Below are 25,063 nucleotides of genomic sequence, written 5' to 3'. Positions count from 1 at the left end.
GTACATATATGAAAAATAACTGAATCTACTCTGGTAGGCTATCACAATTGGGATTAGTTTATCATATGACGCCAAGTACGCAGACTTCGAGACAATTCTCAAATGGTTTGTGTGATACTCATGATTTACTGCCATTGGTAGTTATATACTTTGTACATGGCCAATCATATGATCCGTGAACAAACCTCGAATGAGCTGTCAATCATCGGTGTCGGTAGGGGTTGTCTCTGCCCAGCTGCCTGAACAGTTTGGTATATAGCGCATCGCTCTTATTACGTTTACAGTGCGAAATTAACGCAGAGGCGGAGAGACATGATACTAAGTCATTGTGAGGGTGTGAATGGAATTGTAATTGAACCTGGTGGGTGCTTGCTGTCTTCCAACTTCATGCATGTCGATTCCGTCGGCGTTGTCGGCTTAGGGGCCCTAGTGCTAAGCAGCCCCCCTGTAAAAGAATCTCGGCCAGTATCCAACGCAACCCATATGTATCGTGAGCAGATTGAAGCTGCCTACTTATGAAGTTGAAACCTATTATACTAGATCATGTTATTTATACGGGTTGTGCATATGTATTTTACATACGTGTATTTATTGAAGATGACCGCATGCAGATGGGGCTTGAAATAAGCATTCGGAATCCTGCGATGTCGGGAAATGGGACACCATCAGACGGGCTTCCGATGCTAGTGAGGGATTCCTGCTTTTGCCAAGTGATAGGGAGTGGAGATGATTGATGTTATAGATATGGCCATATTAATAATGGCCCAATGAGACCCGATCCCGAGATTTCCAACCACGGAGGTGGACTGCTGCCAGTGACAATCTGCTGGTAGACAACCTGCGATTCTTGAAATGTCCAAGATGGTTAGCCAAAGTCCAAATCTATTCCCCTCGTATCCCCAGCAGAGTCGTCTGACAACGATGCATCCATGTTGTGCCAGTCAGATTCGCTTATCTGCCCCAGCATCCATGTCCGGGGATAGCAGAGCCGACACCTCCGCAGATAAGTATAAGTTCAGGCGCATATCTTCTTCTTCCTCCACTGCTTCTGTGTGATCAGTCTCGTTCACGATTGAGACCGCGACCGGCCCCGATGAAGCTGTTGTCATTGATCAGCCTGGCCACTTTGGCTGTGGCGCAAATTGTGCCCCAGGGGACCACTTTGAACTTGGATGGTGTCAACTATTTTATACCGCCCTTCTCCGAGGGAAAGATCCTGACGGGAGCCATTCAATCTGCCAACTTGGCAACTGCATTCGACTTTGCACCCATCACGATTGTTGCGGAGGATGTACTACCAGACAGCCTCGGAAGCCTGTTCTCTAATTGGACAGTCGACGACGATGTATGGCAACCTGGCTTTACCGGAGCTGTCGTAATGACAAACAGCTCGGGCTGTGGGACAATAAACACCAGCTATTACTCTGGTGTTCAATCATCGGTCTTTAGTCTTTCGGGTGCTCTGACAGTGCCGACCGGCCCTTATTTCCTCAACGTCTTTAGCGGAGAGGTGCATCAGGCATATCGCCTGTACGAGGATTTTGCCGGTGCTTTTCTGGAGCCACTTTTACAGCAACCAGATGGCAAGTTCCAGACACTGTCAGCTCACGTACAGAGCAGCAGCTCTTTGACTATTGGTGTGCCTTCGCGACTATACTTTACGCGTACAGCGGAGAAGCCCCTCGCCGGTGTCCGTGTCGGCGTCAAGGACCTATATGATCTAGCCGGTGTCAAGAGTTCAAGAGGAAATCGAGCTTGGTATGCGCTATACCCACCAGCAAATGTGACGGGGCCCGCCATACAGAACCTAATTGATGCTGGGGCGGTCATTGTCGGCACACAGAAGCTGTCGCAGTTTGCCAACGGCGAGAACCCTACTGCCGATTGGGTTGACTACCATGCGCCCTTCAATCCACGTGGCGACGGTTATCAGAGCCCTTCGTCGTCGTCCTCAGGAGCTGGAGCATCCATTGCTTCATACGAATGGCTTGACCTGGCTGTGGGAAGTGACACTGGTGGCTCCATTCGCGGCCCGGCGGGAGTCTCTGGCGTCTTTGGAAACAGGCCAAGTCACGGTCTTGTCAGCTTGGACTATGTCATGCCCATGTCGCCGACTCTGGACACTTCCGGCTTCTTGACTCGCGACCCGTATATCTGGGGGGCTGCGCAAGCAGCAATGTACGGCGACAACTTTACTTCATTTGCGGAGACTGCACCGAGTTATCCTACGAAGATATTCACCCTTGACTTTCCCGCAAACGATACCGCCGAGGGACAGATGCTCAACGAATTTGCCATCAATTTGGCCAGTTTGCTTCAGGCGACGCTGACTGCGTACGATATCGATGAGCAGTGGGCTGCAACAGGCCCTGCCGAGGTTGCAAGCCTCAACTTCACCGAGCTTCTGAGCACCACGTATGCTGCATTGATCACCAAGGAACAGATTCCCCTCGTGAGGGAGCCGTTTTATAGCGACTACGCTGGTAAGCATTGTCTACCCTGACGGGTCCATGTATGCTGTGACTAAACGAAATTCAAGCTGTACATGATGGTCGCCTGCCTTACATTGATCCCTCGCCGCGTAACCGTTGGGGATGGGCAGACACCCAGCCCGACTCGATCCTCGACGATGCCAAGAAGAACAAGACTCTGTTCATGGACTGGTTCAACACAGAGGTCTTGGCTCCCGTCGATGATCCTCTGATGTGTTCCTCTGGAATTCTTCTCCACACACAGAGCACTGGTAGCTTTGGCGACCGCGACGTCTATGGCGACGAACCTGGGGTGCCGTTGGGCTGGTCCCTAAGCCGGATGACCATCTTTAGCGAGGTGCCCGATAGTGTCTTCCCGCTTGGAGAGGTCGCATCGGCTAGTGACATAACGAATCATACAGAGTATCTTCCCGTGTCTGTTGATATCATGGTCGCCAAGGGATGCGATGGACTCATTCCGAGGTTGGCGCAGGACCTCGTTAGTGCTGGCGTCTTGTCTATCCCAAAGCCCGGCGGTTCGATGACTGGAGGAGCGATTCTGTTCTAATGTTTCCAAGAGTTTTCAAGAGCTCCAAGTGCTAGTAATGTAGAATTAATAATCAAAAAGAAAAGAGAAGCAACACAATGTTGCGATGAAAAAGGTCCGTCAGACCCGCGAATATAAATCTGGCGCGTTGTCGCAATCATCTGTACCCTTGACTGCCTATAGCCTGCGGGCAGGCATCCCAGCTACAGGAACGGTGCCTCGTACATTTCGATGCCACTTCCTACCTGCAGCCCGCCAACTCAGCTCTATTTTCTGCATTTAAGCGATGCATTGAACATATTGGTTCCAACATTATGAGAACTGTAGATTTACGGTCATTTCCATTGCGTGTTGCCATTGATGTCTTCTTACCACCGCTCTCAAATTCATAGCTTCCCACCCCGCTAGTTCCGTGGCGTCTCCGCCAGACCGAGACAGTCACGGTCGCCGTGGTGGGGGTTATCAACGCCTTCATCACCCCCACCACCAATGCGGGTGGCAGATACCGGGAGCATCTCTCCTCGATTGACCACATTTCATCATCATCACTCGTAGTTATTGGCATCCCGCAATACTTGAGACTTGTCCCATTCGAGATATCTCAGACCGTCTCCGTAGTTTCGTCTCTTCACGCATCCAGATTGTTTCCTATCCAAGATACCTGTCATTTAGTACCTGGGCTGCTCTTTGCTCCATCCATTTGTTGCTAGTCCCCTAAATTGTTCGCCACCGTACAAGTAACGGCATTCGAGGCTTGCATCGTTGACTGCGGAACATCACATCATCGCTCGGCAGTTCCATCCATGATTTTTCGACCTGGCCTTTCAACTGATATACGAGTCCTGTATTAGACACCACAAGTCCATCGCAAAAAACATCTCCGACTGTACAGCATTCAGTCACAATGGACGGCCTGCCAAACGAGGTATATCGCTTGCGATTCATGACAACGGGAGGCATTTTGCTGATTTCAGGCAGATATTGATACACGTCCTTGAATTGTTCCCAACGCAGGCTCTGCTGCCCCTGGCGCTGGTGTCACAGCGGTTCTATGGGCTAGTCTCCCGCCTACATTATGCTCGCCTCGTCGAGGCCATCGCTTTGCAAGACCATGAGTTGATACTGGAATGTTATCACCCCAGCGCCAAGATCTCAACGCCCTACATGTTTTGCGACTATCTAGGCACCGATGGTCTTGAAGCCGTCGGGCTTGATCCGACGCTCACCAGCATTGGGAATCTATACTCGCGATTCAGGCCCGTCTTGAGCGAGGAGCACAGGCGGCCCCGCGCTCGACATGCTACCAAATCTGTTCTCGAAGGCAAAGAGGAACCAATTGTTGAGTGGCCGACGCACGATATATACCTCGAACCGTCGGAGCTGTTCTCACAGATTTGTACAATCATCAACATGATCAAGGTCGGGCCGAAGCGCGGCCTATTTCTCAGCTACGTGAACGTTGTCGAGTGCGTGATTAGAATATGGCGAGAATGGTTGGCAAATGAATCATCAAAGCCGTCATCTTGGCAACCTGATTCTCCTTCGGATCTGGCCAGCTCTGCTATTGTGTGGACTGATTCGTCCAAGAATTATGGTATTCGATTGAAGGTTATCGAAAAGCCAGACGTGCAAGCTCCGATCTTGGTCGGTCCGGGCGAGGACCCTCCAGTTTCGTATGTATTGGAGTATCAAGGTCAGACCAGCTTGCAATTCTTCCCCGATGTTCTAAACAATTTCGCTAACTCGTGCAGAACTCCTCGTACGCTCAAATCATCTCATTCAGGCCATGGAACAGTCGGAAGCGCAGCAAGTTAGTAGCGCCAGCAAAGCAGTCATCATAGCTTCAGTGTAGCACACAACATCCGATGGGTCCATGCTATTGCGTCATTGATTCCAACCATCTCCCATCGCGAGTAAATGTTGCGACAACCAAAATATCTGCTCTGGGAATCTTTGCCTCATGGTGCGCGTAAAACATAACGCAAACATAAAATTTATCTTAATCCACGCCCCTTGCAGGATTTAGCTCACAGGTTATACACCTACATACCTGGGTTATCCCTAGGCGTCAGCACAGCGTAGGCCCCGGGATCGAGATGACAGGCCCCAATTTTTTTCCCGCAGATTCCCACCCAGCGCAGCCCAAACAAATGCAATGAAGGAAGCCGACAAAGCCGGTCAACTTGAACAAAAATTGGCCGCGGGCATAAAGAAAAATCCTCAACCGGTGAAAAAAAACTTCCTCCCATTTGATATAGCCAATTGGCGGATCAATTATCGTATATCGGTAAAAGATTGTGACCCCCTCGTCCAAGCCATGATTCGTCTAGGCCAGTCCCGTGCTATTATACCAGCTTCGGTGGTGCTGCTGTTAGGCGCGCAGTCCTCTCTTGCACTGATTTCTCCGATAGATCCGACTGCGCGCGCAGCTACGCCAACATTGGGTGAGACCCCCGGAGATGTTCCAGAGTATATCATCCGTCATGGTAAGCACTACACCAAATTTGTGCAATTTTGCAAAGCATGCGATTAGGCCATATACTCACCCGGACTTGAACACAGCACCACTAGTGTGGCTTCATTCGCAGGACCCTTTCAGGCCATCAGATATACTACAACATGTGCAACATACTACGCCAACAGTTGGCACAGAGCCCATTGCCAATCTCCCTGAGCTCGATCTTGATAATTTGGATTTGCTCAACGACAGGCCTGAAGGCAATCCAGTCGCATTGACAGCCAACGAAGACATTACAGGCTTGCCCACCTGGCTGTATGGAGAAACGCCGAATGAGGCAGGCTTGCTGTCAAATGCCACTGCCTGTGCTGTCATTCTAGTAGAGTCTGGGGAGAATGCTGGCGATGTCGACGCATTTTACTTTTACTTTTACTCGTATGACCGAGGTCCCAATATCACCCAGGTGTTACCACCTCTCAACGGCGTGTTAGGGAGCCGAATCGATACTAATGCAAGTTTTGGTGATCACGTTGGGGATTGGTAAGTCATTGAAATTGCTCCTCAGTAGAAACCATCGCTGACTCTACTTCCGCAGGGAGCATAATATGATCCGCTTCCGTGGGGGCAAGCCTACTGGTATTTACTATAGTGAACACTCGGACGGTTCCGCATATGATTGGGATCATGCGGCTCTGACTATCGAAGATGAACGGGTATGTCCATGAAAGCATTTTCCAACATCGCGCATCACTAATAGCAATATTACTTCAGCCTATAGTATACAGCGCGTATGGCTCACATGCGAACTGGGTGTCGCCTGGGTAGGTTCACCACGCCACATTCTCAACAGAACTAGATCGTAGCTAAATCAGTCGACATGTCTAGAAACCACACGCATGATTCCGTCTTGGTGGATTACTGTGATGCAGGACTTCGCTGGGACCCCGTCTCGTCGGCATACTTTTATCATTTTGATAGCGATACGTCGAGGCTAAGCCGCATATTCCCTACTGGATCAACGGAGACGTCAAACTTTACCTCGTTTCTCTATTTTTCTGGGCGCTGGGGCGACGTTCAATATGCCGATGATGATCCGCGTCAGAGGACAGTCCCGTACTTTGGCTTGAAACGTTACGTGACTGGCCCGACCGGACCCCTCACGAAGCAACTTGTGAGAAAGGGACTCTCGCCCGACCATAAGGAAAAAAGGCCATGGATCCAACGGGCCGTCGCCATCTTCATGTTGCTCTACCCATATTTCTTCCGCGGGTGGAGAGCTTGGTTATCGGGGCTGGTGTTCCTTGGTGTCATTGTTACCATCATCCTTTGCACTCGACGTGCCATCAAAGGGTATCTCTCCAGGAGGCAGGGATACAGGAAAGTCAATACCGGGGCAGATGTACCACTGGAGACGCTCGAATTCAGAGACGACATTACGCATCATAGTCAGGTGAATTAGAGACCTGTTGACTCTGACACCTGGCGAATGATCGAGCCTTTCAGCGCTCTTCCAACTTTCCCTCCTTGGACTCGGAACCAAAGTTGGCAGGAAGGACACCAGGCTTGCGAATACCATCTGATTGTGTAAGAAGTGCTCATAAGAGACATATCCACCCACGGGCTCGGCCTTGACACCGACTTTAGCGCCAAGACTTGGAGAGACATCCTTGCCCTCCAGACAGCCAGCCGTGGCTGATGCCTAGAACTAAACCGGCTGCGTGGGTTGAAACCTCAAGTCTTCCTCCATCAAGTGTGAAGTATCTGCCATCTCGAGATTGTGCAGGAAATCATGTCAGATCTTGGCGCAGGTGGCGGTTTCATGGCCAACAGCACGCAACTCCTGCCGCGGCATCCCAAACACGGCGGGGCCCATGAAGCTAATGTTGACGGCCGTTCAGTCGGCGCCGAGAAACTTGTTGGCCAAGTGTGTGGTATCGGCCCATTTCTCTTCGTCCGCGAGATCGATGCGGTGCATGCAGTGGGCCATCTGCGACACTACGCTGACGCATTCATACGAAGACCACAGGGCGTAATGTTTGGAGTCGACGGTGTACCATCGGAACCACCATACAGTCATATCAGCATTGGTACTGGGAAGCTTGTCAGCGATGCCACTTGTCTCGAGGTATCTGGCATGGCATACCAACCATTCTCACACACAAGATAGCCTGGCTCCAGGGTGAAGCGTTCAAGAGTCAAGATCCTAGGGTCCATGACAGTGCGGATATAGATATTATATTCATCATTAGCATTAACTAGAATCTCATGAGATTTGCATCATTACTACGTCCACAGGTCCCAGTTTTTCAACAATTCTGCAGAGTCAACACCGCCGTATCCCAGCGGCGTCTGCGGGCCCTCGTACTCCAACAGCTGCCCGGCGGCACACTGCGAGAAGCTCACCTTGGGCTGCTGCTCGAGGTAAAACTGGTCGTACTTGGAATCCAGAGCCTGCGTCAGGTTCTGCACGTCGCCTTGCGGGTGCAGCGTCTCCCACGGTCTCGTGCATACGCGTCCCTTGCAGCCCTTGAGGGTGAGCAGCAGCGCGTCCAGACGGGCCGTCAACTTTTCGGCGTCGTAGCCCGCAATGAGACCTGACTGGCCGTAGAGGTTTGTGTTTTGATAAGGATCCGTCTTTTTGGGGGGGTGAGCATGGTCAGCATTGTCGCGCGTTGAATGAGAGTTCATGGGGGTCAAAAGCCATACCTTGAAATCAAAAAGCTCGTGTTCGTTGGAGCACCACACCGTGTACGAGAGGTCGAAAGCATCAGACACTACTCGAACGTGCTTGTAGGTGTTGTTGGGCAGGGCTGAAATTAGTATTAGTATGATACTAGGCGAGGACTTGTGGGTTGCCGCTGGGGAAGACTCACTCGATGTTACCCAGTTGGAAATTGTCCCCTCCATGATGCCTTCTCCCCAGTACTCGACATTGACATGCTCCGACTTGGCCACAGTCCGGGCTTGGAGGTCCGTAGTCACGGGTATCGGCTCGCCATCAAAGTCATCGTGCAGGGTGATGTTGGCCAATGTGAAGAGAGTTGGGACAATGTCCGTGTGCGTCGTGGGCTGGTTGTAGGCTGCGCCCTTGGCGACACCAGGGCCACGCACGACAAACGGGACATTAATGTCCTCCTCGATACAAGTCGTCTTTCCTGGTGGCAATCTGTGTTGGCCAATGTGGAAACCATTGTCAGAGGTATAGATGATGTATGTGTTGTCTAATAGGTTCAATGCCTCGAGCTTTTTGACGACACTTTCGACCAATTCGTCGACTGCTTGCAAAGACTGGATACGCTTCCTATAGAAGAGATCCACATAGGCCACTTCTGTGTCGTTGAGCTCGGGCAATGTGGCAAAGTAGCCGACAGGGCTCCCCTATAGTGAGTTTAGCAACTGTTGGAGAGAGTTACAAAAGGGGGCGCAACTGCTTACCTGTAGTTTGTTGAAAGAAGGCGATCGAGGTGCGGTCAAGTTCTGGAAAAGGTTCGCATGCCTATCCGCCGGTGTTGGCAAAAGGAACTCGCCCGACAAGGAAGGTTTCATTTCCGCATGAGGTCCAATTGGGGTAACGCCCAGAAAGAATGGCTGACCAGCGACGGCGGCAAGGTCAAGATACTCCAGGGCCGTGTTAGCTATCACATCTGTGGAGTAATTTCCAGGCAAGTAGCGCAGTGTCGAGTTGTCTCGCGACATGGAGGCGTTATAGTACCAGTATGTTTGTGGATCAACCAAAACTGGATCAAGTCAATCTCAAGTAAACCAAAGAAGGATCGAAGAATTCCGCTTACAGTCGCTGTCATTCCACCCTGCCGGGTACGGATTGTTGTATGTTGTTGCCGAAAAGCCGTTCATGAGCTTGCCAGTGTAGTAGGTGTTGTAGTTTGCTTCCTGCAACCAGACAGGGAGATATTTCTCGTGCAGTCCATTGTTGATGAATTGCTGGTAACCTCCATACGGGAGACTTACGTCTGTCACATTACTATATCACAAATAATCAGCGTCCATGCCGAGAAAAACGGTTCACGAAACAAGGTACTGACGTGTTGTGAGCAGCACGGCCGGTCAACAAGGAGACCCGAGATGGGCAACAAAGGGAAACGGTGCAAAAGTGCTTGTTGAATATAGTTCCTTCATCCGCAAGATACTTTTGAACCAATGGCATGTGGTCCAGAGAGCTGAGATGCAAGTCTTGATCATCTGTCATGATAAAGACAAAGTTCGGCTTGGTCAGTGTAGAGTTGCCAGTAGAGTTTACACTGGCGGATGCCAACGTCGACAGGCCCATTAGGGCGACCTGCTTGGCTGAGACCATTGCTGCGGAATATTGAAAAGACACTGCAATGAAAGAAGGAACAAGGACACTGTTATTCTTGGGTGAGAGGCATGGCAACAAGTCGTGTATATTTATCCCCAGCGCGTGCCTCGAGCGGAGTGTGCCGCGTCTCTATGAATGATATCGAAGCCTCTACGATCCATGCTCTTTTCTGGGATTTCGGGGCAGTGGAGGCTACTATGGCCTGCTAGCCCCGAAGAGCCCGATGACACCATCGCCGGGTATAATCCACCGAAGCCGAGTCAAGATGGAAATTGCGCTGTGATACTTGGGCACGATAGCCAAGGTAGGTTAGAGACGTAGTAGTCGTTGGGATGCTTCATGCAAACAATGGCTATCCCTGCTGGGTTTCTCGAACGAAAGGAGGCAAGAAGCCGTTAATTTTTACCGTAATACCAGCAATTGAAAGAAGATTTCCAGGCACAAGATACCACAGTTCCAGGGCAATGATGCAGCTTGTCGTTGTTCGCCTCTCGGGGGACCCTTGGTACTTCCGTGCTGGCGGGCGAGTTGCGGCCCCGCGAGAAACCCACAATCCGGGTTTAGCGCCAAGCACATCATCGTCCCATGGGATTCTGTCATCTTAGACCAATGGTGGCCTGCCCTTTTGTTATCGATAACTCCTTTTTGGCCTTTATAGACATATGGAAGCCTTGGGGATATCTGTTTGCTTCAAGGCAAGTTCAAAACTTGGTGTCATTTTAGAATCGGTGAACCCAAAATCTGATGGGATCCCGGAGTAGAGCAGACTCCAAAACCAGGATCGCCCAATAGTGACGGATCATCTAGGCTGAGACTCCTTAGCAAGGTCGTTTTTAAAGTACCAATTGGTTGTAATGACAACTTCATCATTATATGATTGTATTTCTGAGAGATGAAAAGGGTCTGCAGTGATACAAGCAACTTGTGCAAAGCAGTCTCAAAGATGGACCGCAAAGTACCCGATATCCTGCCAAAGCCATCCTCACTCGTGCTGTCAACAGCGGACACGCCAGCGAGTTATTGCACCTAGAAATCGTTAAAAGAGGTTCCCTAGGCACCATGAGGATGCATCTCTGCAGTATGTGAATGCTGTTATGATACAGCATTCACTTGGCGGTTTTCTCTACCTTGCAGGGTCAATGCGGTTACCTGCACATTTGCTAATCTCCATTACTTCCCCTCATTTATATACTAGGCATTTCCTAGCACTGTTTTATGATAACAATAATAGAACTTGTAAGGTGGTTATGGACGATAATAGTGGGGCATGTTCCCAAGCATCATTAACAATTGGCAGAAGCATCGGAATACGACACTTCTTCCAAAGTATGATCGCCCTGCCGCGATAGTTTATTTTTATGGTATTGAGTGTATGGACCTTATGTCTCGCCCTTTGTTTTTGTCTTTCTTTCCCACCATCTAAATTGACTCCCACCATATTGCTTTCGACATGGCCTTCGATTTGCGGCAAGACTGATTTTGTCCTCTGCTAGACCTGAATCTTCCTGTACTTGATTAACTTGGAAGACATGAATGTGAAATAATCTGATATGCTGCGTGCCATTTCAACCCCAGCATCTCTCTGTTGGGCCCGGGATGGCAGAGACAGAGGTGCTCTGGCTATGCGAAAGGACGCTGTCGCTTCCCTCATCCATGCGACGAGGCAAACTTGCATTGTGAGCATCGTCGCTAACGTGCATCGTTCAACGCAAAGACACAACTGGTGATGACTACATCATTCGAACAGCAACATGGACTAATGATACTGTAGACGAAGACTGCATCCGAAACTTACGTCATGGGGGGAAATAATGATATGTCAATTGCCATTGTATTGCTGACTGCATCACATGAACATCTGTATGCGATGACTTGGCACGTGGGCACCAATCAGAATTTTGAAAGATCCAGCTTTGGAGGAACAAGAAAAGAAACTTGTATGTCAACAATGAGCCAGACTAAATCAGTCAAGTATCGATCAAATTACTTCTAAATAAAGTCGTATCATGGCCTTTAATCGCATCTGTCCACTGGTATCTGAAAGTTGCAAATTGTAGATTAGGATCTAGTGGTGATCGCGCTGATCGCCGCAGGTACAGCTCGACTCACTGTATAGAGATAAGACATGTGAGAGAGAAACAAGCTTTTTCTTTCATCCGTTCAGGAAGCAATTACCGTTCGTCTTTCCTCATGCGCGAAATTGGGTGCAGGCTTACTGGACCCTTTTTCTTACTGAAAGGGGCAGGTCAAGAAAAGTGGGAACACGACGACTATGACGACCGGGTCAGTCCGCCGCCACCAACTCAGTCGTCTATACTTGGGTGGTTCCTGAATTCTGAAATAAGAGCTTATTTTTTCTGCCTTTTCATTTTTCAATTGGTGTGTGCTGGTATTGAGATAAAGTCACTCAATCATGGCTAGTCTCGTGGCGCTGCTCTTGGCATTTTGCCTGGGGACGAAGCACGCTCTCGCCGCCGGGCTATGCGATGCTTCCACTTTTGCTGGAGTGCTCCCGGAAAACGCGACAGTCAGATCAGCAGATCATGTTGCTCGTGGTGGAACATATGGCGATGGTCTTCTGGACTTGAATTATCCGATCCAGCCAACTGGTCTTCCAGAACTTTGCGCAGTCACAATCTTGGTCAACACCTCTTCGACATCATCCTTCAGGTTTGGTCTGTTTTTGCCTACCGTTTGGAATAACAGATATCTTGTCGTTGGAAATGGAGGTTTCGGTGGCGGTATCAACTGGCTAGACATGGGAAATGGTGTAGGTTACGGGTTTGCTGTCGTGTCTACTGACACTGGGCATAATTCCATTTCGACCGACATTGGCTGGGCCCTAGACAATCCAGAGAAGAAGGAAGACTGGGGCTGGAGGTCTATCTATGGGACCACCAATCTGGGCAAGGCTCTCGTAGAGGCATACTATGACAAACAGATCGCCTACTCTTACTATCACGGATGCTCAACAGGCGGTCGACAAGGACTTAAACAGGTGCAAATCTCCCCCGACAGCTTTGACGGTGCCATCATTGGCTCTTCGGCATGGTATGTAAGCCATCTCAACCCTTGGGTCACCAAGGTTGGGACGTACAACTTGCCCTTCAACGCGCCCAATCACATCAACGCAAGTCTGTTTCCGGTCATGGCTGCCGAAGCTGTCAAGCAATGCGACGCGCTGGATGGTGTCGAAGATGGTATAATCAGTGCTCCATCTAAGTGCGCTCCAGACTACACAACAATTTCATGCGACAAGGCTGGAGCAAATGTTTCTGCTTGCTTGACAGAAACGCAGATCCAGACGGCCAAGAATGTGTACGCCGACTACCGTTCGAGTTCGGGAGAATTGCTCTACCATGGTCTGCTCCCCGGATGCGAGAATCAGTGGTATCTGGTTCTCAACCAGAACGATACGAGCCCATACGGAATCAACTATATTCGGGACTTTCTGTACGATGACCCGTCGTGGTACTGGACCGAGTACAATGATAGTGTTGTCTACGATGGCGAGAGGTTGAAGCCCGGCCACGCAACGGCAGACGACTACGATCTTTCCGAATTCAAGGAGCTCGGCGGCAAAATGGTCATCTACCATGGCCTGGCCGATGGACTGATTCCACCAGACGGAAGCAAGTATTACTATGAGCAGGTGGCAGAGACCATGGCAGATGGTGATATCTCAGGGATCCAAGACTTCTTCCGCTACATGGAGGTTCCTGGAATGGGACATTGCTGGTCCACATCCGTCGGCGCTCCTTGGTAAGTTGAGTAACATGCTTGGGCCGCGGCCTACGGCATCGATTGGCCAGAGACAACCTACTGATTCTTGGTACGCAGGGCTTTTGGCGGCGGTTCGCAAGCTGCTGCGCTAGGTACCAATGTTTGGTCTGTACCGGGATTCAAAGATGCCCAGCACGACGTCCTTTTGGCTCTGATGCAATGGGTTGAGAATGGCACAGCGGTTGATTCAGTCGTAGCAACCACGTGGCAAAACCCGACGAACGCATCAACACCAGTGCTGCGGCAAAGGCCGCTTTGTGTGTACCCCAAGGTCGCAAAGTACGACGGGGAAGGGGATGTCGATGAAGCTACGAGCTGGAGCTGCGAGTAGGTGACCAACGCTCGCTGCGCTCAACGTTTGGGCTGGACCTGCTGATGCGCCATGGGCAGCGAGCCAGAGGTGAAAGTTTTGCGCCCCTTGCCGAGTATACCGCAAGATTCAGAGCACATTGTTAAGGCGGTTGGACGTGCCTGAGGCCATGGTCTCGCTCGCCCTAGAATCTGTCCAAACGTGGTCGTGGGCAGGTTTGTTTCAAGCTCTAATTCGAGGTCTGTTAGCTCCCAGCGTGGTTGGGGTTTCCCATTCCCGTTGCAGGCAGATATTCTATGGTGTAGTAAATAGAGAGTCATCGTGCAATCGTCACATGGCGATGCTGGCATCATCCAATGCTAGGCGATCTTTGCAATGAAACGGGATGTGATCAGGGGGGTTGTCACGATTTCTGTCAGCCCTCAATGTCATCCATGTCGATGCGTTACGCAAGGACGGTGGATGTTGCCAAGGCTGGAAGGCAGATAAGCTTGTGTTTGGCGGCATCCATGGATTCTCGGACTGACTGCCAGAGAATTGGATAAGCGAAGATGTCCCGTATTTTCCTGTGTTAGTTTTTGGAGCATCTTCATCTCAGTCAATGTTCTCACACTCCTCGTTGTGATGGCCATCTTCTTGATTGCAAGAAAAGTTGTTTCGTTGTAGTCTGGAGAGATACGTGTAGAAATGTCACTCTTGAAACATGCACTTGGGGGATTATTCCCTCTTATTCCCCCTGGCACTACCTTCATGTAGCGCTAGTTCTGATTTCTGACAGTGGGCAAACAGCTACTAGGTATTTACAGCGGGTCGCCTTAGGGCGTGTTTCTTGGTCTCGAGCCTCTCGACTTTCCATCTCAACAAACATCATCTCAAAATCACCACTGCATTCATTTCTAAACATTTGGTCGGTTGCAGCTTCGATGATAAATATTTGATTCCTGCAGTGATCAGACCAAACAGAAATTCAATGTACTTAGTCATCAGTGAGCCTCCTCTCTAAAATTAGAGGCAAGAAGCTCACATCGGGTGCGACACGTGCCCCGCCTCAACCGAGTTTCAAGCGCATCTCCTGCAGCGCCGCGACAATGCGATCGGGGCCTCCCACATCTCAACGGCTCGAATGCCGGCCGACTCACCCAAGTGCCGCAAGAGCCGCAGTATCCTGACCTCCATTTCTCTGTGCTCGGACCTTTTCGTTCATCCTGTCAAGGCTGTCTCTTGTCGCAGACACGACAGTAATGGCTGGACCACCTTCCATGAGTAGACGCAACCCAACTAATCGTAGTCGTTGCGCATGGCGCGCCACTTTATGCGTAAGAAACACTCGTTTGAATTCTTGGTGGTGAACCAGGAAGAGGTGGTGAGAGCCAAGTCCACGTATGATCTTCCGCCAGGTCTCTTGCGACCCCACCAAGTGTATTCACACAACGGTATTGTTATGCTTGTCATGGAAATTCAGAATGCCGCACACATTACATGCATACACGATGGAAGAGCTCCCAGTGATCTCATCCTGTCATTGTTGCAGACAGACGCCGCAAAACCCTCCTGCAGCGGTTCCTGCATGCGGTCCTGGCGCTGTGCTGCTGGCTTTCTTTTTACATGGACTGAACTGTCCCCATTAATATTGTCAATTCTATCCCTCTTCTTATCCAAATCGACCTGTTGAAAGTTGACCTTTCCGGGTATTGCCAGTCCTTACTGTCGCCGGGTGCGCCTTCGAGTACCTACCTACCTTTCCTTCAACATATAGCTGGGCTATCGCTTGTGTTTATTCTTACGGAAAGGCGCCGTTAAAGCATCAAAACGCTCTAACAGTTCCGATCCTTTATTTGCTTTTTCTTCTTCTTATCTCTTTTATAATAGTTGATGAATTAATATTCGAATTTATCCGAAGGCAATAATCAGGAGCATGAACCCAACGCAAAAGATCAGTGCCGGCATTGAAATGTCGCCAATTGGGGCCAAGGACGGCAGAGAGACACCACAACTGCCTCGGCTGGCAATTCCCGCCTATAATAAGACGAATCCGTTTTCTGCCACCTCACCAACGGTTTCGGCAACGATATCACAGCTAGGAGATATCATTTACCCAGTATGGACGCCCTCGTCAGCCTCGACAACCAAATCCCCGTCTTTACGCGGAAGCGGGCTGCCACCTTGGACACCTATTGCCGCAGGAAAATCGCCCCAGATCGCTGTTGGTATGCCAATCAAGGCTGTGCGACCTCCACGACCAATATCGAAAGACCCGCCTCGTCCCGGTACTGCTTCCACAGTCTCAAAAGACCCCCCTCGACCTGAAACGGCTGCTTCGATTAATAAAGAGCTACCTAGTCCTTGGACAAGCGCTTCTTCGATTCACAAGGAGCTTCCTCGTCCTATGACTGCTTCTACAAAAAGGTTGACATTATCACGTTACAACAAAACGCGGCCTATCAAATATGGAAATTGGAAAGATGGGGAAATTGAACTCGTACCACAGCCTAGTGATGACTCGGAGGATCCTTTGGTAGGCTTTGATGCGCCGAGTTTGCTGGAAATATTTGCTGACCTGTACAGAATTGGCCGTTATGGCGCAAAAATCTGAACTTTTATGCCTTACTCCATATGGTCGCATTGGTAGGCGTCTCCAAGACCATGTTTGTGACGGTTCACAGCGAGGTCGCCTTGAGCAACGGGGTCTCTTATACAGCCGCTGTAGCATTGACCGGCGTTCCGCTCTGTGTGTCCGCTCTGTCGGGAATGCTCAGCTTGGTGATTGCCAAGGTCTTCGGGAAGCGACCAATCTACCTCGCCTCTACTTTGTTCATGTTCATTGGTACAATGTGGGGTATGTACGTGATGAATAGCTTTTCTCAAAACATGGCCTCGCGCGTTTTTCAAGGACTTGGCTGGGGCGCTTTCGACACCCTGGTGTTAGGTTCCCTTCAGGATACCTTCTTTGTAAGTTGCACATGACTAGCTACGCGAGGAAGTGTTCAAAGACTGACTCGTCCAAGGAACACGAGCTCCAGCCTCGGATATTGGCTGTTCAAGCTGTCTCTATTGCCGCTACCTGGGGTTCCCCATTGCTTGGAGGCGTCGCATCAGTTGGGCCCAGGGGCTTTTGCCTTCAATATGAAATCTTAAGCATATTCCTTGCTCTCGGAACATGGGCCGTTGTATTTGGAGTCCCGGAATCCACCTTTGAACGGAGCTCCATCTCAATGTTCAGCCGCGATTCTTTGCAGAGTAGACCTCGACTGAATTGGCCATGGATTCGATTCTCTACAGAAGCTGCCAAGGACTACATCAGTCGCATGCGACCATGGTCATTCAAGGTGTCCCTGATGGACAGTACGCTACTTCTCCGTGCACCGCGGGCCATGATGACACCTACCATACTGCTGCTTTTCTCTGTAACTTTGCTTCCCTATGCCGCTCTTTGGGGTTTTGCCAGCTCACTGTCGCTTCTCTTTTCCGTCATGCCATTTATGCTCTCGACAACTAATATAGGCACCCTTCTCACCGGACCTTTTATCTTTGCAACGGCGATCATGATCACTCTTGCGCTCCCGTTGTACACTGCCAGGTTCACCAGTACTATTCTCTCTACCACACTGGCAGTGGGCGCCATTGTGGCTTCGGTCGGCACATTTGGTTTCGGACTCTACATTGAGGGCTCCATGGTCATGGCGGCCAACGGTACGAGAAACTCCCTGGGCACCATGTGGAGCCTAGATGCCGTTGGTGCTAACATCAGCTTTCCCGTGGTGTCATTTCTACTCGGCCTGCTCGCCGCTGGTTCATTGACCCTGGACGCCACGATCCGACCCATGATTCAGCGCTCCATCTCCTTCACTTCGGTGAATTTGTCAAATGCGATGCGCAGTACTATCGATATGCACGCCGGATTGACCTGCCTGCGCAACTTGGTTGCCGGTGCGTTCATTATTGGGCTGCCTAACGCCGTGTGGGCCTGGGACGGTCTCAGATCTGCTGCTTTGGGCATTGGCATTGCGCAGTTCTTTGTTGCAGGTGCTGTTGGCTGTGTTTGGTGGCAGTGGCAAGAAAATGTATGGCGATTGGATGGAAAGGCCATTGGGGCAGTTGACGCATCTGCGCTGGTGCTGGAGAAGAGTTATTTCGACACCAGCTAGAACATGTGTGGAAGTGAGTGGGAATACTGATGATGAATTTGCACCTGTCTCGATGACAGGCTTTACTTAATAGCTTTAGGCAAATACTACACTCGTAGGAATACTAAAGATAACATTCGTTTTCTGATACCTGTTGTTTGATCTTTACAAGATGGCATCTATGTTACAAGACGTGTATAGCGTCAGTCGAGTTCCACAAAGTCTCCTCGAACTTTATGAATAGACGAACAACCCGGTTTCTCCCTGATTGACTCTAGCATATTTAACTTACTTGTTTCTCTCGCCGAAGTTCTATTCAAGCTTTCACCGACATTTCTCATTAAATGTCTTGACAAGCTGACTAGCACTTGAAAAGACGACGATATAGATCGACTTACTAGTGTGCTTGAATTCTTTAAATAATCTAGGCAGTTTTGAGTCACTCAATAATCCAAAAGCATCTCGGAATGCATTTTTGTTCGTATTCGTCGTTTACTAGCCCTCATTCCTTTAACGTGTATGACGTGCTGAGTCCCATGCGCGCACGAGCTTGAGCCTTTTTGTACAGGGCAAACTAGTTTGCAGGCGAAATACAAATTATAACCTCACTGTTCAATGGTTAAAAGTAGGAACAGACTGCCAGAGCTCTGAAATCACGTGCAGACTACATTATTGATGTTTAACGCCACCGAATAAGTTCATTGCTAACACTTTGATGCTGGGACGGGACACGGTTCAAACAATGGGGTGCAACAACAGCCTTTTTGCTAGCTGAGTCCCAGGTAGCTAGGGCTATAAACCATAGAACACAAATATGAGCATTCTGTCCTTCTTGCACACGGGATCGAATTGCCCCGTAGTGTCAAATCATGACAAAAGGTTTGCACAACAAGCTTATGAGGCTGATATTGGCATACAGGAACCCTATGCTTATGCGTTGCATTCCGGTATTGAGCTTGATACCGTTTTAGGAAGGTGGTTAACGTTGCTTCGTATGAATGGACGCTTCTTTTGCAAGGCGAGTCCAATAGTGCCCAGGATACCGGTAAGATGGGAGCCTAGAAACGGTCACAAAATTCTGTTTCTTGGCATTGTGGAAGGGTCCTCTAGGGCAAAAATTCTTCATAAAGCAATGCAGGTGTGGCACAATTCTGGCTGGGAGTATAGGCGAACGGAGATGAAAGGTTCCAGTAGATATCGAGCAAGTCAATAGTCTGTGTGTCCTCTCGAGCTGGACATATACTACGAATTCTGGAAAATAAACACAAATATCCCACCGAGATGCCGCAAGTAATGGAGGACATTCATGTTGCTTGCTCGAGATCTTCTGCACATACCAATCAGACGACTCGGCGCATCCATAGGCTATCTATCGCTTTACAAATAAAAAAGCGCATTTCGCGCCTCGGAGAAGCTTTGCCAAGACCGACAGCGTCCGCACTGCTGCAGGGTAGGGAGGAGGTAGGAACTACCGTCCGATGATGACGACAAGGTGCGGTGCAAGGCAGCGACGATGATCATGACTGAAGAAAAACGTCCCTGCTGTGCTGACAGACAATGCAAGTACGAGGCTGGGTGGTGGTGATAACTTGCGTGCGCGCGGGGTAATTTTGTCTATCATCTCACGTCTTGAAGTCTTGGCTCTATACAAGGGTATGGTGAGAGGAAAATCACGACCCAAGTATATAAAGGCCGTATTCGAAGCCGATCGTTTGAAAAGATATCGACGACTCTACCCATCTCTTGACGATCAGTCTGCCGACGCAGCACCAGGTCAAACCTTAAATACAAAGATATGATCATGCCGAGAAGTCGTACAATCCTCACCGCCGTCTTGGCGGCGTCCGGGGCATGGGCAATTACGCCCGAACAGATGCTTGCAGCCAACCGCTACTCAGATGCGGTTCCGAACCCGGCCGGAGTAAGTTAGCCCCTCTACCGTGTCACATAATTCCGAACCAAGGTCGTCTGATTAGCGAGAAAAAGGACTTTGCAATTTTTAGTGTAACAAATTACTCCTTTGAGACCAAGGAGATAGCTTCAGCGTGGAAGCGCCTCGACTTGAAGACTGGAGACATTTCCATCTGGCCGGCCAGAGACGAGCTCTCAGAATTCGTCTTTGTTGGCGACACTGAGATTCTCTACGTCAATGGCACCAATGAGGAAGGAGATGGTGGTGTCAGTCTCTACACTGCCGATGTTGACAATCTGGAGAGCGCCACCCTTGTTGCTTCTCTTCCTGCTCCATTCTCTGGCCTCAAAGCGGCAAAGACTTCCTCAGGAGACATTCATTTTCTACTCTCTGCTCAGGCATATCCCAACGGCACGGCATACAATGAAGCCCTCGCCGAGACACCAGCCAGCACAGCCAGGATCTACACGTCAATCTTTGTGCGGCATTGGGTAAGTGTTGCCATCTAGTGTAGCATCCGTGTAACCAGGGCTGACATGGATCGATTAGGACCATTGGCTGACGCCTTACAAAAATGCCGTCTTTGGTGGTGTGCTCCAAGGCGGCCTGAACGCCTCGACGTACACCTTTGATGGTGTGCTTACCAACTATGTAACGGGCATCGCCAATGTCACATCGGCCGAGAGTCCTCTGGACAACAGCGGGTCCGGCGACTATGCCCTCTCCCCCGACGGGACCAAGGTGGCTTTCCTTACCAAGGATATTGACCTCCCAATAGCCAACTATACCAGCAGTCAGATCTATCTCGTGTCATTCTCAGGATCTGCCGAAGATGCCGTGCCCATCAATGCTCGCGGTAGCACACAGTATCCCGAGGCACAAGGAGCTTCTTCAGGCCCCGTCTTTTCGCCTGGAAGTGACAAGATCGCCTACGTGCAGCAGAATGGTATTTACTATGAATCGGACCGCGAAATCCTCTACGTTGCCAATACCGATGGTTCCGACTTCAACGTAACTCGCTTGGCCGGTAACTGGGATCGCTCACCAGATACCCCAATCTGGTCCAAGGATGGCGAGACAATAATCGTTGAAGCCAGCGATCTCGGACGAACCCGACTGTTTCCTATTCCCTTGAGCGCAGGTGATGATTACGAGCCGGCAAACATCACTAACGAGGGTTCGGTGGTTGCTTATTATGCCATTTCCGACGACACTCTACTTGTGTCAGACGCCTCGATTTGGAGCAGCAGAGACTTTTATAGTGTGAGTCTCAGTGGTGAAGTCGACACGGTCTACTTCCAGGCCAATCTCGTCGACCCAGAGCTCGCCGGGCTTTCGGCTGCCGACGTCTCAGAGTTCTATTATGAGACCAACACAAGTGTCTCCAAGCAGCAAGCTTGGATTATCTACCCAGCTGGATTTGACGCTTCCAAGAAATACCCGCTCGCCTTTATCACCCACGGTGGACCGCAGGGCTCAAACGCCAACACTTGGAGCACAAGATGGAACTTGAAGGTCTGGGCAGATCAGGGATACGTTGTCGTGGCGCCGAACCCGTCCGCCAGTATTGGTTGGGGCCAGAATCTCACGGACGCCGTGCAGAGTCGCTGGGGAACGTACCCGTACTGGGACATCGTACACGCCTGGAAATATGTCAATGAGACGCTCGACTATGTAGACACAGTCAACGGGATACACGCGGGCGCATCTTTTGGTGGCTACATGAGCAATTGGTATGTAATTATTCCATTCTCCAAATCATTTGTAGAGATGAGTGAATGCTAACACACACGTAGGGTCCAAGGTCACGAGATGGGACGCTGGTTCAAGGCCATCGTCACTCATGATGGCAGCACCTCAACGCTCAACCAGTACGCTTCCGAGGAGTTGTGGTTCATGGACCATGACTTTAAGCGACCGTTTTCCTCTCCAGAGGATTTCCAAGCGGGCAGCCCCTACTATGACTGGAACCCGCTGCTCTTTGCGGACCAGTGGGCGACGCCACACTTTGTGGTGCAGAACACACTCGACTACAGACTGCCCGAGAGCGAGGGTATCCTGCTTTTCAACGAGCTGCAGGTCAGGGGTGTGCCTAGCAAGTTTCTCAACTTCCCGGATGAGAACCACTGGGTGACGAACCGCGAGAACAGCTTGGTCTGGCACACGGAGATCTTCAAGTGGATCAACTACTACAGCGGGCTTAGCGACGCTGACAGTCCCTACTGAAGAGTTTAAGGTTAATCAAGGTATTCAGGAAGGCAGCATGCGCAGCCAGGTCAATCGACGTAATAGTAGTATAACATGATTTTATGACCTTATGATGCTATAATACAAAGTAGCATTGCCCGCGATGTTGGAGGCCTCGCATGGCGTCTAGTGAATGTTAATTGACGTGAAGAAGATTTATTTTGATGTCCAATTGCCCATTTCCCTGCTATCCACAGTCTGATGCATACCCCGGACGTCTCTGCCGGTTGGTGCCCTGCCTGAACAGGCGTTTGGGCGGCCTTGATACAATATGGAGATGGGGACAACCTACCTAATGCCTTACTGTGTACGCATCAAATCAGGAACGCTTCCTTTCGGAGTGGGAACCATTTTCTCGGCAGGCCGGATGATCCCATTTGGCTCATTGGGCACCTTTTTTGCCCCTTTTTCCCATCCCACGGGAAAGGCCGAGCCCATTTAGATTCCAGTATTTTTCTTTTTCTTTTTTTGCCTTTTGGGATCCCCACGTGGCGCGTAAGGGGCCATGCGCTCCCCTTGGATTGATTGCCCTTTCGGCGGCGATCACTAGCGTTAGTGACCCACCACTCACTCACCAGCTTGAGCCCATCGTCAATCGCGCGTGGGAGGAAAGAAAGCGCAGGATTTATGACGAAGGTGGCCGGGGGGACAGAGAGACAAAGAGTCAAGTTCCTGCTGCTTCTGGGTGTTTTTCAAGTGTGAGAGAATTGTGTGCTGGTGTGCGTGGGTTCGTGGCTCAGTCGCAGAGAGGCTATGCCTAGGTACGTATCGGGAGCGAGAGAGAGAGAGGGAAAAAAGGTGGCGTCTCACGTGTCATTGCTGACGAAAAAGGGGAGAAGCTCGTGATCTGAGTCGTGCATATTAACTTGATAGACTAGGAGGCGACACTGGCGGCCTGGGGGAAGAAAAGCTCCCTGCTACCTACAGTATTTAGAGGGTATAGAAATGTTATACTGCCCTGGTGAGCCTTGTCTTGAAGGCAATCCAATTCTATCGCAATGCATTGGGGGTCAAATCGAATACTCCTGCATTTCCATTTGCTCCGGAGTGGAGTGATGGCACCGTAGTGGTAGTGTCCCTACCACGTACCTCAGTAGCTTGCTTGTCGTGCATCGGACAATATTGTCTCGAGTGCTGCATGATGATCGTGGGTCGGGCCAATATGAATATCAAACACGGACTCATCATGTACTTTGTTCCTAGATACCAAATGAAAGCTGCCTCTTGTATTCATCTACACTTTACACATTCTCACTACTACTCATGCATGAATGGTTCTCTCTATATCTCGTCAGCAGCAGCTACCCGACGCCTCGTCAAATCTCAAACATTAATCAATCTTTTGAGTTACCACTGCAGTAGCCTGTGACCTCCATGTATATACCTGGTGCACGGGTCAAATTAGTACTAAAGAACCTGTCTTGGTTTTTCAATATCTCGATCCCATCTCAAGGGCGTCACCATGCTTGAACACATTTTACCAAAGTGATTAGTAAAATAGAATTGGTATTGATAGTAATTATTCATCTAATTGTCTTTCAAGTATGGACTCATCATACGGATCATACGGATTACCTGGTATAGCTACTGGGTGCACTACGTACCTAGGTATGCATCACGTACAACCATTGGACGCTGGAGCGTATCCACGTCTACTGACATGGAAGTTTCGGTAATGCGGGGTTCGATTCATTGCCCCTCCACCGCTCAGCCCGGTTCAACTGCGAGCAAAATCAAATCGACGCTGCAGCTCGGAGCCCTGAGTGGGCTGAGGGTGCCGGTGCCCACTGAATCGGGGCGCCGCTAGGGCTGTTCATTGCCCTGGCTGTCTGCACCCTGTCTTGCCTGCTTGGTGGTGGTCCCTTGGGAGAGAGGAGAAGGGGAGGAGAGAAATCAGCTTGCAATGTCCATGCAATTCATCCCCCTCCCCGCCTGGGGCCGCTCATCACCACCAATCTCGCTGTACTGCTGTACCCTGTCATGACTGGTCAGTGATAACCTTCTTTGTTCAATATTGTAGATTTGATAGGTTTTCATTTGTGTCTTGCCTGAATACTAGGTTAGTAGACGAAATCACTGTGTTGTTATTATTAGAACTGTCCGTCTTTGCACCTAACCTACCGTGCCTAATAATCTGGACAATCAATGGGCATATCACAACCTGCAAGTGATCCATTTACTTGTGTTCGTGTTCTTCATATCGCCTGCTGCCTGTCTGTAATCCGAGATCCGTGGAACAGTCTACACATCAAGCACATTCACTTTCAATATCGTCTTCGTAGGCGGCTACGTTGCATGCATGCCTATCACTTGGCAAAGGCAAAACGATTAAAAGCCAGCATTTGAACCTCTACTTTTGGTACCTGCCGGGTCACAATCTCTCATCAGTACGAACAGAGAGCAGCTCCGGTACATAACTGGTTCGCAGTGCCCGTTGCTCAGCCCCCTCCTGAACGAACCTGGGCGGCGGATCTGGGGCTAGAGCATGCCCTGGCCCATTTGAAATCTTCCCCAACACGAGCGAGAACCCCAGGTCGTACCTAGTAGTGTAGCATGTAACAAGAGGCAATAGCGGTTACCCAGCGTGCCAGGTGCTGTAACAGCTAAAAGCCACCGGTACTAGTAGAGGTAGGTAAGTACCTAGCGCGAACAGGGAGGAGGGCACCCAGCAGCAGAAGTAGTCCAGCTCGAGTCCAGCCGCGCTCCGGCGCCAGCCAATTCGCACAACATAGCACAGACTGTCCTTCCAATCACTCCTACTGGGCACCCACTACGAGCCCGCTCCGTCCGTCCCAAAAGTCCAACCCAACCTGCTAACCAAACCAAACCAAGCAACGTTGAACCTGGAAACGCGCGCACCCTGGCTCATCGCCTGTCTCTCTGCTCGCTCCAA

The 25,063-nt window shown here is 50.2% G+C and overlaps 7 protein-coding genes across 7 annotated transcripts; 5 read left to right on the top strand and 2 right to left on the bottom strand.

Annotated features, from left to right (window-relative positions):
* Positions 1 to 1,093: 1,093 nt before the first annotated feature.
* On the top strand, positions 1,094 to 3,039 carry PFICI_05383 (uncharacterized protein; the record flags this gene model as incomplete). Its single annotated transcript, XM_007833964.1, has 2 exons — positions 1,094 to 2,483; positions 2,540 to 3,039. 2 exons carry the CDS (start codon positions 1,094 to 1,096, stop codon positions 3,037 to 3,039), a joined length of 1,890 nt encoding a protein of 629 aa, XP_007832155.1.
* Positions 3,040 to 3,922: 883 nt separating this feature from the next.
* Positions 3,923 to 6,935, top strand: PFICI_05382 (uncharacterized protein; the record flags this gene model as incomplete). Its single annotated transcript, XM_007833963.1, has 8 exons — positions 3,923 to 3,943; positions 3,997 to 4,691; positions 4,770 to 4,828; positions 5,430 to 5,504; positions 5,581 to 6,016; positions 6,072 to 6,189; positions 6,248 to 6,297; positions 6,362 to 6,935. 8 exons carry the CDS (start codon positions 3,923 to 3,925, stop codon positions 6,933 to 6,935), a joined length of 2,028 nt encoding a protein of 675 aa, XP_007832154.1.
* A 435-nt stretch (positions 6,936 to 7,370) lies between these two features.
* Positions 7,371 to 7,690, bottom strand: PFICI_05381 (uncharacterized protein; the record flags this gene model as incomplete). Its single annotated transcript, XM_007833962.1, has 2 exons — positions 7,371 to 7,566; positions 7,620 to 7,690. 2 exons carry the CDS (start codon positions 7,688 to 7,690, stop codon positions 7,371 to 7,373), a joined length of 267 nt encoding a protein of 88 aa, XP_007832153.1.
* A 69-nt stretch (positions 7,691 to 7,759) lies between these two features.
* PFICI_05380 (uncharacterized protein) lies at positions 7,760 to 9,791 on the bottom strand (the record flags this gene model as incomplete). Its single annotated transcript, XM_007833961.1, has 5 exons — positions 7,760 to 8,286; positions 8,350 to 8,854; positions 8,912 to 9,213; positions 9,268 to 9,458; positions 9,520 to 9,791. The coding sequence occupies 5 exons, from the start codon at positions 9,789 to 9,791 to the stop codon at positions 7,760 to 7,762; spliced, it is 1,797 nt and encodes a 598-aa protein (XP_007832152.1).
* A 2,416-nt stretch (positions 9,792 to 12,207) lies between these two features.
* On the top strand, positions 12,208 to 13,908 carry PFICI_05379 (uncharacterized protein; the record flags this gene model as incomplete). The annotated part of the gene is made up of 2 exons (XM_007833960.1): positions 12,208 to 13,556; positions 13,635 to 13,908. The coding sequence occupies 2 exons, from the start codon at positions 12,208 to 12,210 to the stop codon at positions 13,906 to 13,908; spliced, it is 1,623 nt and encodes a 540-aa protein (XP_007832151.1).
* Positions 13,909 to 15,838: 1,930 nt separating this feature from the next.
* Positions 15,839 to 18,032, top strand: PFICI_05378 (uncharacterized protein; the record flags this gene model as incomplete). The annotated part of the gene is made up of 3 exons (XM_007833959.1): positions 15,839 to 16,402; positions 16,453 to 16,836; positions 16,893 to 18,032. The coding sequence occupies 3 exons, from the start codon at positions 15,839 to 15,841 to the stop codon at positions 18,030 to 18,032; spliced, it is 2,088 nt and encodes a 695-aa protein (XP_007832150.1).
* A 1,780-nt stretch (positions 18,033 to 19,812) lies between these two features.
* On the top strand, positions 19,813 to 22,149 carry PFICI_05377 (uncharacterized protein; the record flags this gene model as incomplete). Its single annotated transcript, XM_007833958.1, has 4 exons — positions 19,813 to 19,932; positions 19,998 to 20,414; positions 20,473 to 21,656; positions 21,720 to 22,149. 4 exons carry the CDS (start codon positions 19,813 to 19,815, stop codon positions 22,147 to 22,149), a joined length of 2,151 nt encoding a protein of 716 aa, XP_007832149.1.
* Positions 22,150 to 25,063: the final 2,914 nt, after the last annotated feature.

The sequence above is a fragment of the Pestalotiopsis fici genome, assembly GCF_000516985.1.
Source record: "Pestalotiopsis fici W106-1 unplaced genomic scaffold PFICI_Scf_3, whole genome shotgun sequence".
In the NCBI taxonomy this organism is placed as follows: Eukaryota; Fungi; Ascomycota; class Sordariomycetes; order Amphisphaeriales; family Sporocadaceae; genus Pestalotiopsis; species Pestalotiopsis fici.
This window is presented reverse-complemented; position numbering and strand designations above follow the sequence as displayed.